The sequence below is a fragment of the Schistocerca cancellata genome, chromosome 5 (assembly GCF_023864275.1).
Source record: "Schistocerca cancellata isolate TAMUIC-IGC-003103 chromosome 5, iqSchCanc2.1, whole genome shotgun sequence".
Lineage (NCBI taxonomy): Eukaryota > Metazoa > Arthropoda > Insecta > Orthoptera > Acrididae > Schistocerca > Schistocerca cancellata.
The window spans coordinates 465941363-465957174 of NC_064630.1; the positions used below are offsets into that span (position 1 = coordinate 465941363).

The following is a 15812-nucleotide window of genomic DNA, read 5'->3' on the forward strand; positions in this document are numbered from 1 at the left end:
TGCTTTATTGGTTTACTGTATTTTTGTTCAGCAGGCAATCCCAATGGGAATGTGAAAATCAACTGCATAAAGAAAAGAAAACTTCACTTAAGACTGTCATACATCAGACAAACTGTCATGTCACTAATAAATATGCACATGGCTGGAAAGCATGAAAAAAAAAAATTAAATGTAATTCAACAATATACTCTCATAGAAGCAAAGAGAGAGAAGAACAAACAAACTGATAATGTTACGAAAGGATAAATATTACAACTGCAGCAGAAAAATTCTATTGCGGTTTTTGTTTGTTTTTAGTACAACAGAACTGATAGCTGGTATTTTCACTGGGGCAACAGCCTAGTGGGTGAAAAATAGCTGGGGGATATGTAGCAACAACTGGCAAGTACAGCAGCTCGCCACTTGGCATCACAGTACACTGATATGATTAGTAGGACAGGAATTCAAGCCCACAGTTCACAAAATACAGAATTTAAGTTCACAGCATTGTCTGGCATACATTTTAACTGTTCACACATTATCAATAGTCATCTCTCAACTTGACCCATAGTAAGAAAAGAAAATTCTAACAAAGTTTTTCGTAGCACTAAAGAATTGTTGGGCTGTTAGAAATAATTTGAAGCTTTATTCACTGACTCAATTGAAACAATACAAATTAAGCAACTACGGCAAAGTGACAAAGGTCACTGAACAGGTTCAAATTAGGTTGATCTTTTTATCTTTTTGTAACCCCAGATCTTTCCTATAAATGAGTCTACTTCCACTTTTGGTAAAATTAGTAGCAAAACGTAGGTGTTATGTCTGTATTTAAACAAAATTACTGAAATAAGGCTTTAGCATGAATAGTATGTCCACAATGTGAATGCTGCAACTAGTTTATCTTCATAGATGGATAAATACAGCAGGTAAAGTACGCAACATGAATATTACGGGAATTTTTGATCAGCAAAGTGTGTCACATTGAAACTAATGTATTCCTCATCTTACACAGCAATACTGACATCACTTCCATGTATTATTTCCCACCCTTTTGACTTTAAGGAAGATAACTACAAACACTTAGTAAAACAACCTTGCTGAAGACAATTTTTATTGTCATTTTACATCGTTGACAAAGACAACTACGCAGATACAACTATTATTCACAATATTACAAAATTGCAGGCTTTGACACTTTCTCCCCTCAATGTATTTTTCAAAATTTTACTTCACAACACTATAGTACATAATACATTTCTCATAAGTACAAGATCACTGCAACTGCCCTAAAATTTACTTACGAGACTGCTAATTTAAAAAAATTATACTTTATAAAGAGTAAAATTCCTGTACTGCAGTTACAAAACTTATCACTTCAATACTCTTCTAGTGTTACAGCAATACTGTGGTAAAAGGAACATTGTTTCAAAATAATACAAAGTGGTCACTGTACATTAAAACATTTGACAGTGTCCAGAACACTGCAGGAGATATTCACAGAGGCAGGACAAGTAGAACACTGACAACATTCACGTATCTGCTATTGCTATAATATGAACTGCAACAGCTAACTCAGTTCTATTACTATTATAAGAAGGAATATATTAATAAAAAAGTTTAGGAAGTACAGATTAACTTTACAGTAGTATATTGATATAAAAATATAATCTCCATGTGAAAACATTAAAATGTTATCTTGTAAGGTAGTTGTAAAAGTGAACACTTATGGCAGCTCTCGGAATGTAGCAGAATTGAGCACAACTAGTCCATGTACTCTCAATTTCAGGAATGGACCTTATTACATTATGTATGATATATTTACAACATGCGAATTCTTATTAGCAACATGGTTTCCCAAATGGCAAAGCCAGACACTGTAAAATATGGGACATAAGGAACATCAAACAGCCTGACTTGCCTGGAAGTGCAAGTGGTACCCTTCATTTGCTAGCAATTGTTGGGAAAGTGTTATATAGTGAAACTGTTTAAAGCTCCATATTTTGGCACTTAAGACTGAAAGTACATTTTTCATCTGTATTTTAAACTGTAGCAGTCTCACTGGTACATCACATTAATAACCATATATTATGTTAGTTTCAATCATTTTATTTATGCAAGCATGGTCTAAGTGCTAACAACATTGTCGGCCACTTTATCAGTACTCTCCACTGCTACTTTAAGCTTCTCACTAGTGTTCTCAGTCTTTTCTGTACTCTCGCCATTTTCAACACAACTATTAACATTCTGTTTCCCTTCCTTTAATTCATTTTCAGTTTCTTTTACATTATCTGCAACATTCTGACCTTCAGCCTCACTTATTTTATTTTCATTATTTGATGATTCAGTCTTAGTTTCAAGTATATCATCTTTTGCAGTTGACACTGCATCAAGCTTCCCTGTGCCGACAGGGTCATTTTCCTCCTTAACAGCTATATCTTTGTTCACAGAGTTGCAGTTAGCATTGTCAACCACTGGGGTGGAATCTATGGGAGCATCTTTTGTACGTTTACTGCTTTCCTCCTCAGCTGCTGTCTCTCTTTCAGCCTGTGTTGCTTTAGGTTTGTCATTACCATCATCTTTTACTGTACTGTTCACAGCTTCATCCTTATTTGTAACTACGGGTTCAGCATCTTCTGTAACCATTGGTTCAGGATCTTCCGTCACCTTATGTTCAGCATCACTTGATGAATTTTTTGCTCCTTCAGTGTCGGGCTTTGCTTCATCTGTTGCTACAGATTCAGCATCATCTGTGACCATTGGTTCAGACTCATCTTTGATCACAGGTTCAGTTTTCTCAGCTGGCATTCGTTCAGTGTCATCTGTGACCATTGGTTCAACATCTTCCATGGGCACATCAGTTTTGTTATCAGCTTTCATTTCAGTCACAGATGAAACACTATTAGCCTTGACATCTGAAATAACTTTTGTAGCATTGCCACCATTCACACAACTGGCTACCTCAGCCTTATCACCAGCTGGGTCCGCCTCTGTCACAGAATCTGTATTACAATTATTTGGGGCTGCTTCCATCATATTGTCCTCAGGGGTCGCCTCCACTGCAGTCTCTGCCTTACCATCATCTGGGGTTGCATCCACAGCAGCCTCGACCTTAGCACTATCTGGGGTTGCATCCACAGCAGCCTCGACCTTAGCACTATCTGGGGTCGCATCCGCTGCAGCCTCGCCATTACCAGCATCTGGGGTTGCCTCTGCAGCAGCCTCGGCCTTACCATCAACTGGCGTCACCTCCACCGAAGCATCAGCCTTACCATCTGACGTTGCCTCTGCTGTATCCTTGGCCTTACCACCATCTGGCGTGACTTCTGCAGCAGCCTCGGCCTTACTACCATCTGGCATCACTTCTGCAGCAGCCTCATCCTTACTACCATCGGGCATCACTTCTGCAGCAGCCTCATCCCTACCATCATCTGACATTGTCTTCACTGCAGTGTCAGACTTACCACCATCTGTGGTCACCTGCGCTACAACCTTGGCCTTACCACCATCAGAGGATGCCTCCATTGCAACCTTGGCATTGCCATCATCTGAGGATGCCTTCACTGCAGCCTCAGAACCATCTGAGGTTGCCTCCATTGTAGGCTCAGCTTTGCCACTACCTGGTGTTGCCTCCACTGTAGGCTCAGCTTTGCCACTACCTGGTGTTGCCTCTGCTGTAACCTCAGCCTTACCATCATCTGGAATTGCCTCCCTTACATCCTCGGCCTTACTCTCATCTAGGGCTGCCTCCATCATAGTCTCAGTTGCCTCCATAGCAACCTCAATCTTACCACCATCTACGGCTGCTGGAGCCTTGGTCTCACTTGAGGGCACAACTGCTTTACCTTTAACCTCATCTGTTGCTGGAGAGGGATCAGTTCCTACCCCACTGACTGGTGCACTCTCCTGTGCAACTTCTTTATCTTTTTGTTCTGATTCATCCTTATTTTTGAGGTCTCCTGTGTGTGCAGGTGTCAGATCATCTGTTTCCATTGGTTCAGTCTTATTTACTTCAGATTCAGTCTTTTTAGTGACAGGTTCAGCTTCAATAGGTTTTAGGGATTCAGTCTTACTAACTTGAGAAGATTCAGAGTTATCAATAGTGGCACATTCAGTCTTTGCACAAATGTTTTCAGTCTTTTCAGTATGTGTACATTCAGTCTTATTTGGCAGCTCAGCTGTGTTAAGTAATGTGGATTCAGTCTTTACGGTCACAGATTCTACCATTGTCTTACTGTCAGTAGCATCAGATGAGAGAGATTCTGTACCATCCTTACCAGATGGATGAGGTGAGTCATCACAAATATTGCTGTCATGTTCTCCCATTTCAGTCTTATCACAAAGCTTGGCCTTATCACTGTCAGCCAATTTAATATCAGTCTTACCGTCAGGAACTACAGTGTCATTACCAGTGGCTGGCAAGTTATTAGCTGAGGGACTAGGACACTTTTCTGAAGATGAACTGCTATTCTTATTTTCATTTAATATTGCATCTTTAGAATTTGTAGAGTTATCACTATTTGTTTTTATTGGAGTATCAATATTATTAGCATCAGATTTAGAGAGACTGTCTTTAGGACATTTGGGCCCATTGGTTTCTACCTGGTTATCAATATTCACATCCAACTTTTCTGCACCATTTATTTCCAATGTATCTGTATTTGTTTCATTTGACTTTTTTTGCTCCGTAATTGCAACAGTACCCTTATCAGCAAGTACCTCACTACCAGTTTTCTTAGTACTGCTAAGATCATTGTTCACATTATCTTTGTCTTTGCAGCTGGTCTGATTTGCTTCTTCAATGCGGTCACACTGTTCCACAGGTGTTTGCTTCATGGAATCTGGCTGTACCTCTGCAGCCTCAACCATCTCAGTACTACTTACCCTTTCAGCTGCTTTTGATGTTTGAGTTTTATCAGCAACTGGCTCTTCTTGCATTTCCACATCCTGCATGCTAGATACATCAACTACAGCAGAATTTGCCTTTCCCTGCTCTAATGTTTCCTCTTCAGATTTCTTTCTTCTCTTCACAGATGTTTCAAATACAATGTCATCAAATGACTTTATTACTGGAAACTCAAGTTTATCTTCATCTGTAATAGGAAGGTTTCCTTCTCTGACCACAATGACAGCCTGTAAGCCTGCTGATTTTGCTGCTCTTGCTTCTGTAATGGAATGAAAGACTAATTAAAATTCTGCCCCAACAGTAGGCCCAGTACACTTCACAGTACCAAACATACCAATTTTTATTTTTAATGTTTGTCACTGGCAGAACTTCAGAAACAAACTTAACAAGTTAGAGATAAGAATGAATTTACCTTAGACTGCAATTAATGATCTTCAGTTTTTTATTGTAACATGATTTATTTTCAAGCTAATAACCTCTTCAGACATATCTGACCAGTTCCATACCTTGGAGAAGTATGTATATACTTAAGCTTCCCATCACTGATGGAAAATGCCCCAAAATTGATCATGTTACAATAAACTATCATTTAATTACTTAATTGTAGTATGAACCAAATTAACTAAAATTTACCCACTGCAACTACAAAAGCAATAAATGTAATGAGCAAATACAACTTGTTACAAAATTACAATACATGTCATCTTAACATCTAATCTGACCGACTCCTCATTAAGCCTCGAGTAAGCATGCTTTTTCTGTACACATGTTAAGAACAGCTGTCGTTACTGTCTTTATATTACCGAGTTAAACACTGAGCAGACTTAGTTTAATTTTAGTTGAAGTAAAGAATGATAAAATAAACTTAAAAATATGAGCCAATACAATAATGAAACTAACTTTGATTATATTGCTTTGTTGCCACAGATCTTACCCCACAGTAATGACCCACTCAATGCAGCACAGTAGCATCAGATATCAGCCAACCATTTATTCAATTACTAATTATTTCTTTGACAACTGCCTCACTGTGGGAGTGTGCTGCTAGCTCATGGTCTGGATAATTTTCTTGCAGTGATTTTAAATTTCTCACCCAGCTCGCTGTTTATTTTATATTACTGCTGCTCAGATTGGGACAATGTATCACTGTGTTAGTTGAAGCAATAATGAAGGAATAGGTACAGGCTTGCAATTGTGAAACAACGGAATGGTGCAAAACAATTTTAATTCTGGCTGGTGCACTGTATACATAGGCACATCCACTAGTGGGTTAGGAGTGCAATATGAATTCCACTGTTAACTGCAGACAGAGCAAGTAGGTGACAAAAGTACCCAAGTACACTGAAAGCCTCTGTGAGGAGAAGGATCTGTGCAAAGACACAATATGGACACCATTTGGGGTTTAATGTTAGAATCAGAGTTTACCAGGGCTTTGGAAAATTTGCAACCCAGTAACAAGCAAGGGATAGATATTCCTTGGCAATTTCTAAAATTATTTGGGGAAGTGCCAACCAGACAACCATTCAAATTATGTATAGAAGCCATGAGCCTGGAGGCATACAATCAGACTTTCATAATATCACCCACACAATTCTAAAATTATGAAGGGCAGATACATGTTAACTATTACACAATTAGCATAAACTAATGCATCCAAGTCACTATTAAGAATAATATATAGCAAAACAGAAAAATGGACTATCTCTTAGAAAAAATCACAGAGGCTGTTCTGAATTCTCACTTAATGGAAGCAAGACTTCAGAAAAATTGAGACATTCATAGGATTTGTAAACCTAGAAAATGTGTGACAACAGAACGTGGGGCAGGATCTTTGATACAGAGAAAAATCTGTGGAAGCTACATGGAAAGATGGGTAATATACAATATGCACAACAATCAACGGGGTGTAATAAGAATGGAAGACCAAACATCAAGTGCTCAGGTTAAAAATGGTGTAAAAGGCAGGGGATGCAGCCTTCACCTCTACTGTTCAGTCTATACACAGAAAAAGCAATAACACAAATTGAAGGTTTGAGAGCACAATAAAAATTCAGGGTGACAGGATATCAATATAAGATAGGATGACATTGCCGTCTTTGGTGAAAGTGAAGAAAAATAACAGGATCTGTTGAATGGAATGAACAGAAATGAGTACAAATTATAATTGAGGCTAAACCAGAGAAAGATTAAAGTAATTAGGATTAGCAAAGTGGCAAACATGAACTATACAAAGTTAAGAAATCTGCAATCTTTGAAGCAAAGCAACACGACAGCTGAAAGGACGACGAAAGCAGTAGCACAAGGATAATTCCTCACACAAAGTAGTTAACTAGTAACCAACATTTTGGTCTAAATTAGAGGAAGAAATGTACATTTCAAGCACAGCATTAATCACAGACTGCAAGAAAACAATGAAAGACAATCTAAGCATTTGAAATGATGTGCTATAGTAGGACACAGTCAAGTGGACTTTTTAATACTAGGGATGAGCAAGTACTCTCCAGAATCGCTGAGGAAAGGAAAATATCGAAGACGGTGATGAGAAGGGATAGGATGCTTTAATATGATGAGAGATCAGGGACCAATTTCTACAGTACTGGATATAACTATAAAGAGGAAACCCCGTGACAACATACTGGAATGCATCCAACAAATAGGTTAGGACAAAGGGCACAGGTGCTATCTGTAGATGATGAGGTTGGCAGAAGAGGAATGAAACTGTGGTGAGCGACATCACACCAGACAAGGAGTAGATGATGGATCTGTCCTATCAATTGGAAAATTGATACCTTTCATTTCACTCATTGCCTGATTTCAAAAAGTCTAAAATATAAATACAATTTGTAGTGTCATTGAAAATTGGGCTCTGGCTACTAAACACAGACAATTGAAAAAAGAAACCGATTTAAAATAATGTTAAAGAATATGCTTGCTTAAATAGTCTTAGCTGCCTTCAAGAGTGTGTCTTAATGATAAAATTTTATATAATATATGTGGTATTTTACTTCCATTCTTGTTTTCTGTGTACTGATTCATTTCACGATCAGGTGATCATCATCATCATCATCATCATCATCATCATCATCATCATCATCATCATCATCATCATCCCTCCTCACAGTGTAGAAATTACAACTTTGTATTGACCACGTAATATGAATTTCAGCAAGTACGTCAGAATCATGAAGACGAAAATTCAAACTGCACCGTAACAGTTACAGAAGAAGCAATCCATTTCTGAACATGATACTGCAATTTAAATACTATCACTTATTCACTGTGTTTTAATTTCGACTGCCTTTACTAATATTAAAGTGTTATGGATGGTATGGATCATAATTAACTGATAAATATTTCAGACTGCTTCAATTACCCTTAAAAATTATTTGAAAGTGAATGCTATTATTGTGATTTACTCAAAGTGTTTACAGTGGAAGAACAACCTATGTTTTCAATGTTTATAACACGTCAAATTTTGAATCTGACCAGAGTAAATCTGTGTGAGCCTACTCTGCATACTAAATTTTATGCATTCTGCCTCTCAATCTGTAATCAACACAACTGAGGCACAGCACACAATCACATATTAGCATTGTTAGCTGCAACAGGCAGAACACACACTTTGTTGGTGCTACACATTTTTCTAAATTTTTGACCAAAAAACTCGCATTGCAGTGTCATTCCTTGTCACACCAGTGTCAAAGTTGGCACAGAAACAGCTAAGTAAAAAATCCGTGCAATTCACATTTATTTATATGTAACAGCTGACTTCGGAATTTGCCTTTTTGCGAGACCACGTTTGCAAAATTCACGTGCCGATTTGACGTTCTAGACTCTCATATTTTACTGTCTGCATCACTTCTGCATAATCTTTCATTGATTCTATCAGTATCTGTTTGTGCTGTGATATATTGAAATACTGAATAGTCATAAGTGCCACAATATACTCTTATCGTCAATTGCAGGTTTAAACTTAACTGTGCTCTTAAAATTTGAGAATAGTAAGCCTATCCTTGTTCAAAAGTGTCTAATTTCATTGTGTATGTGAGAAAATCGCCGTTTGACAATTTTCAGACACTTAAGAAAATATTTTAGTAAGTTTCCAGTAAGAGTGTTTTTGGATAATTATTACACAGCAAATTAGTGTGTGATTCAGTTACTGTCGAAGACTGGATCACCCTTAATTTCATTCTATATTAGTGCAAATAAACACACACTTCTGAGAAATTTCAGAAGTTGTCATTGTCCCATGCACAATCTAATTTGTAGTAAATCAGTGTGCTTATTTACTGTAGCAGATATTCTGACATGTGTTAGAGCTAGTCTTACCTTAAAGAGCAGTATAATCTACATTTACTGTAAATTATCTGCTTTAAAGTTTGCTGACAACTGTAATTTACCCTCTAAGTTTTAGGAAATTAGTAATTTTTAGCATAGGTTTTATCTGTTACCTTAGCAGAAATCTGTATTTGCTTCAATTCTTACAGAAAATTTGCAGCCTCATAGCCCAAGAGATTAAAAGATAATCAGCAGGCTTAGAGTTATTTGTTCATTACCCTATAATACATTGCACAGCCAAAATGCAGCCTCATTGTGAATGATGGTCTTGAACACAGGATGATCTAGTTGACATTTGTAAGCAATTGGAAATTGCCCTGACCACTGTCAAATGATTGGCAGGTGCTGCAGATCAGTGTGTTGGAAGAGCTGAGGGTCATGCAAGAGGGTGATCCAGAAGTAAGGCTCCCAAGGGAGCTCCGGCCACACAGGAAGGTGCTAGGCGAAATCAGTCAACACCACTGCACACAGCTGTTCCTCACTCTTGATTCCTCCTAGCTGCACTTTGCTGAAACGTGCAGTATTGGGTCAGCAGCCATCTGTAATGGAGTTGTCCATTGTTGATCCCACCACGTGCGAGATTCATTCCATAATTTTGTTTTTGCACACAAAGGGGATTCTGCCTGTGTATATTCATTGTCAGTTGACAAGCATATGGCAACAAGTGTGTGTCCGTTCAACATGTCCAAAAATGGTCAAGGGAGTTTAGCACCAGTCGGAAGGATGTCCACGAACAGATTGGAATACCTTTAGTTTCAGAGCCAGTTACAGAGATGGTCCAACGCGAAGTGCTTCAAAACAGGAGGATCAATATCCATGAACTTGTTACCTGTATTCTTGGGAGTTCTTCCAGAACAGTTTAAAGAGCTTCGAAGGCAAAATGGGGGTATCCCAAGTGTTGCACGCAATGGGTATGGGAGACGAAACAGTTTCATTTCACCCCAAAACCAACTGAAAATCCAAACAATGGCATCACTCAGGGGCACCAGTCACAAAAGTTCAAACAAACTACCACTGCTGGTAAAATCATGGCCACTACGTTTTGGGATCGTAAGGGAATAATGGTGACCAATTTTGTAACAGCCTGGGACAAAAACTCAGTTATTGTGAAAGCCAATGAAAGCTCAGGTTGGCTATCCAGAACCACCAGACAGAACTGATGGAAGGTGTAACACTGCTTCACGATAACACTAAAACGTGTATCCCAACAAAGCCAGTTGGATTGTCATGCCCTACCCATTGTACAGTTCTGACCTTGTACCTAGTGATTATCATTTGTTTTCCAAGTTAAGGGAACACTTGGGTGGCCAACAAAGTTTCTTCTTTCCAACAATGTGAGTTTCTGTGAGTAAAACAATGCTGTCCACTTGTAAAAATGAAGGGAACCTTACTTCTGGATCAAACCTCATACCTGTAGTAACGGTATTAAAGGTACCTTAAGTACTATTCTCTCCTGTGTAACCCTGCTTCCTCTGCACGAAGTACAGGATCTCTCATTACTCCCCACTTGACTGCAAGTGGTGTTTCAATGGTATACCCAAGTGTCCTGTATGGAGAGAATGGGGATCACAGATGACTAAGGGTGTTATAACATTCCCCCTAATCAACAAGATCGAGGTGCTGTATTCCATTGCAACTGAGCCAGTGGACCTCACTTTACCTATTTTGGAAAAATCTTTTGCCCCGTGTCAAGAGCAGGCAAATGCAAAGCAGTAGGTTCTATAGTTCAATTCTTTTATCTTGGCAGCTTGGCATGCCCGCCCAGACACGGTAGACTGCTGCGTTGCCAGCTTGCAAACTATGCACGCGCCAAGAGAAGCAGCGCCATAGTGTAGTATAGTTCACAAACTTACGTTTAGAGGGGAGCGTGCAGTTTATGGAGTAAAGCCACCACGGCCGCATTAACCCTTTCGCTGCTACCGACGTGCTCCCCGCATTCCGCGATTTTGTCATCACTGCACTGCTCGCCTGTGCTGACACATGGTGTTCAGACTGCTTTGACACACTTATTCGATTTCACAAAAACTATTTGGCCCAAAAATTTGATTTTTATACATAATCTTGACTGATATCTTTCCCCCATAAATGACTTAATTTTGTTTCGATGTTTAACACAGTTATTGTGCAGCATTAGATGTAGTAAACCATTGCATGAAGTTTTGAAGAGTTTGCAGAGGTAAAAGTCCATAGCGTATACTATCCGTATGGTCTATTTTAGTTGCCACATTGTTGAGAATGAAATGTGGACAAGATACCTAAATTTCATATAAAATTTACTGTATAAAAATATCCCATTTAAGTACCAGATAGGTGTCATATGTAATATTGAGAAATATTCCATCTTTCGCAACTGTAACAAAAGTTATTTACACCAGAGTCATTTCGCTTTTTTCTAAAAAGATCTGATTAAAACAACATTGGCAAAGTACACAAAACTGGAATTGTGGACGTAATAAAACAGAAACTAAAATGTATTGTCGGTGAGGCACAGAGCGCAAACAATGTGTGTCACAACGGACAGCAAATACTTGACAAAACATAGATCAGTCGACGAAAACATTGAATATGAAGATATTGCCAAAGCAGCAAAGCAAAGAATTGCGTCAATCAAGTAGCTCAGCAATGTATGAGCCTAAATTCTGCTCTAAATAATATTTTTAATACAGTCGCAAAGAATATATCTCAATATGAATAGTAAAACAGCGACTGCAGAAGAAGATATACGAACAAAACAGATAACATGAATATTGTATGTGTGCCTTTTCACTGTTTTTAATTGCTGTCAAAAGAAATATTGGAGGACAAAATTAGAAAAACCGAAAACTTATGATTATAATGAAGAGATAAAGCACTAGAAATTTCAAAAAATTACATTCAAACGAATAAAATTCATGAAGTAAGACACTTCGATATTGTTTTTAAATAAAGAAAACATTAAGTACCGAACAAGGTTTGAACACAGAACCTTTCGTTGAACAGGCAAACACCCTGACTACTACGCTAACACAGCTCGTCATTCAACTGAATTCATGGAGGACTAAAATATCTCGAAAAATACAGACAAACACTGTTGGTATACTATGAATTATTCACGTTTCGTCGAAGTACAATAGGAAATAAACAATTACCGCTCTTCTTTATTGCAAAAAAGCGGTTTGTGAGAATGATACAAACACCTTTCCTTGCTATTGCCTGAATTAGGAGGCTTATTGCTTATTTGATTTAATTAATTAATAGAATATGAATCAATTGGTATAAAGAATGCTTTTTCCAAACTTACTATGAAAAAGTCTGCTACCAAGACATTGTTTTTGTTCAATTACTTTATTTATGACAATGTTTCTAAAACTGAAGCTACTCGTCCATGCTCTGCACTGCAGTTGAGCTCTGGCAACATCGTTCTCTGTGCATTGGCTGACTGTTTTGTGACGTCAGATGCGCAGAACAAACCTAAACTCTGCGGCCGTCGTAAATGACGTGCACTTTAGTAATAAACAGTAGTTCAAATACATTACAAATGATGGTATCCTTAGGGAAACAGTTTCAAGGGACAAAAAAGGACACCAGGTGCAACCAATGTGTGTGCCTGGGGGCTTCAACATGATGTTATGCCACAGAGGGAAAAGGGTGCAAGCAACTGCAGATTGTGGCACATCCTGGAACTAATTATGCCTGTCATCTGGGCTCCAAGGTCCTACTTTCATCATTCCTGTAACTTTCAGAGATGATTGAGAAGACCAGCTTTGCACATGGAGTTTCAATGAAGCTCACAATTTATAGCATTGTCCCTCTTGGTTCTGAATCCAATGGAATGACTAAACTAGATACTTTAAAGATTCTGGGACAAGCTATGCTGGACTTCCTGGACTTGCACCATTAAGGTTGAGAGCTGTAGGGTCCTCCTAAATGGGTCAGATGTCCACCAGACCTCAGTCTGCTACCAGGTAGCCGACAGTGTGTGGTGTGCACTTTTAGAGCAGGCTACTCTCCATCAATCCAGATAACAGCAGTAGGAAATCCACAAGTATCAGTCTAAGACCAAAAGAAATGCCTGTCACGTGAGTATTAAAATTCTTGTTAACTGCCAAAACATTAGCACTATGCCAGCCAGCAACACGACAGTGGGGGTCTGCATAGTATCGCTCTGTGGCCAGCAACAGCACAGCACGTTAGTATCTTTTGCATTCTGTTGGTGTTTTGTTGAGGTAACAGTAAGTTACACGTATCAACAAGGGTTTTGTTTTTATAAGCACTTGTGCCCTTTCACCATGGCGCATGAAAGAGACAATAGGATTATTTATGATTAATGCGCGTACGTCCTGTCAGATGTTCCGAACAACTTGGCCGACTGGGAAGAAGACATTGGATATCTTTGGTGTGACGTCATACGCGCGTGAGATAGCTCTAAGTTTTTATATATTTTAGGTTTCAGATACATATTTTTACAGTTTGTGATAATATTTACTATATAATTGACTACTTAGTAGTTTCTTCATTCATCTCTGTCTTTCTTGTGTTGTGACCTGATATCTGCGAGTATTTCATACTGAGCAAGTTAACCTCTTACCTGTGTTTACATTCCGTGCTGACCAGTTGCAGCTGTAGCGGCACATCGAAAGCTATGTACTAATTGTTTGTGTATAGTGGTTTATTTAGAAACTTTAGTAGTCTCCAACTGGTGTTCTTTGTGTTTCCTGGTGAAAGTTTTTGGGAAGCGTTTTCAGTTTCATTACTGTGTCATTAGACATTTGATTTTTTTCTGTGTTAGTCTTTTGTTATATTCTCATTTATTGTTGTTTAATACTATTAATAATAGTAGTTACTTCCCTTGTAGAGTAAGTTTGTGTGATTATTGTAGTAAGTTTAACAACATCTTATTGTAGTAGCAGAACACAGAAAAAGTCGTTTTCTTGTTTCAATAACTGTAAAATTTCACTATGAGTGAGAAGTGTGGGCTCTGCCATAGGTTCGTGAGTAGTGGATTGCGGTGTGAGACTTGTTCGAAGTATTTTCACTGGGGGGAATGCAATGGGGAAGCCAGGGGGCCTTCTGGTGAGATCCTCTCCTGGAACTGCAGGTTATGTAGCAAGAGTAAGTTGATAGAGGAGCAGGAGTGTAAGATCTGTGCCCTTCAAGTGCAGTTAAACTGCACAGGAGGAGCTAGATAGGATGAGGAGGGAGAAGGGAGTTGGGGAATTGGAGCTGGCTGTTGGCAAGAGATCTGCTAGGAGAAGGAGATTTTCAGACAGTTTTACTACTGGTGTTTGCAATAGATATGACCAACTGTCAGAGTCTAGTGGAGAGGAATCTCTAATAACTGTAGATGTAGAAGTATGCAGCAGACCTCAGCAGTTACGGTGGCTAGGACAGTTGCAAAGTCGAAGAGAAAGATGAAGATTCTGCTGTTAGGTGGTCCTCATGGCAGAGGTGTAGGCCGGCAGTTGCAGGAAGTGTTGGGGAGTGAGCACCAGGTCACCAGCATTGTGAAGCCTAATGCAGGATTGGCTCAGGTGACTTAACATAGTGGGGGTTATGTAGACTCAGACTGGCAACACAAATGTTCATTTCATGGGACTGTTTCAGCGTCACAATCGGCCTCATTTTAATACAGCCGTCAGGTGTAATAACACGAGACTTGGGGGTGCGCTGATGACAGAAGGCATGGGTCACATTTCAGTGGTGTCAGTGGAGTCGATCAGCAGGACGAGTTTCACTAGAAACCTGCACCTCAATAGGTATGGGAATGGGAGGCTGGCGAAGCTTATAGGTGACAGCACAGGAGGGGGTGGTGGGATCACTCATGGGAAAATTCCTGTAGTAGTGGGTGTTAGAGCTGCACCTTTTTTAGATTGAAGTAGCTGATAGGTATTCCTGCTTAGGGGAAGTGTGTCTAACAAAGGAACCACTTTCGACAAAGCTTAGGTATCCAAGTAATTAGGGAATTAGTATATTTCACCAAAATATACAAGGTATTAGAGAAAGTTAGTGAACTGTTTATAGATGTTGACTCAAATTATTGGTATATCTGAACACTTCTTAAACAAAGAGAATTCAGAGGCTTCCTTTACCAGGATACAGATTGACTGGCAGCTTTTCTAGGAGCTTTTTGCGGTGTGGGGGAGTAGCCATGTATGTGAAAAATGGCATCCCATTTGAGTCAATTGATGTTCCAAAGTACTGAACTGAAAAGGTGTTTTAATGTTGTGCAGGTGTCGTTAAATTTAGTGGAGCTAAACTTCTAACTTATTATTTATAGATCCCCCAGACTCCGATTTCACAACATTTTTGCTAAAGCTAGAGGAGGTTCTTGGTTCACTTTATAGGAAATACAAAAGGTTATATGTGGTGACTTCAATATTAATTGTATAAGTGACTGTGCAAGGAAAAGGATGCTGGTAGACCACCTTAATTCATCTAATATTATGCAAACCGTATTATTTCCAACAAGAGTGCAAGGGAACAGTAGAACAATAGACAACACTTTTGTTCATTCCTCATTACTGGAAGTGCATTCTGTTAGCAAAAAGGTGAATGGCCTTTCAGATCACGATGCACAAGTTTTAACTCTAAAAGATTTTTGTGCTGCAACTCA

At 38.9% G+C, this 15812-nt stretch overlaps 1 protein-coding gene across 3 annotated transcripts in view; it reads right to left on the bottom strand.

Annotated features, from left to right (window-relative positions):
- Positions 1-742: 742 nt before the first annotated feature.
- The window catches only part of LOC126187450 (enolase-phosphatase E1), a 52851-nt gene continuing 37781 nt past the window's right edge, over positions 743-15812 (bottom strand). The window contains exons 6-7 of one of the 3 annotated variants that reach the window (XM_049928536.1): positions 3391-5141; positions 743-3351 (exon numbers count right to left, since the gene is read on the bottom strand). In XM_049928536.1, the coding sequence (XP_049784493.1) occupies positions 2104-3351; positions 3391-5141 (2999 nt within the window). In that variant the 3' untranslated portion in view covers positions 743-2103. Of the gene's footprint in view, positions 5142-15812 lie in introns of all 3 variants that reach the window. The other 2 variants (XM_049928538.1, XM_049928535.1) reach the window with 2 other exon arrangements.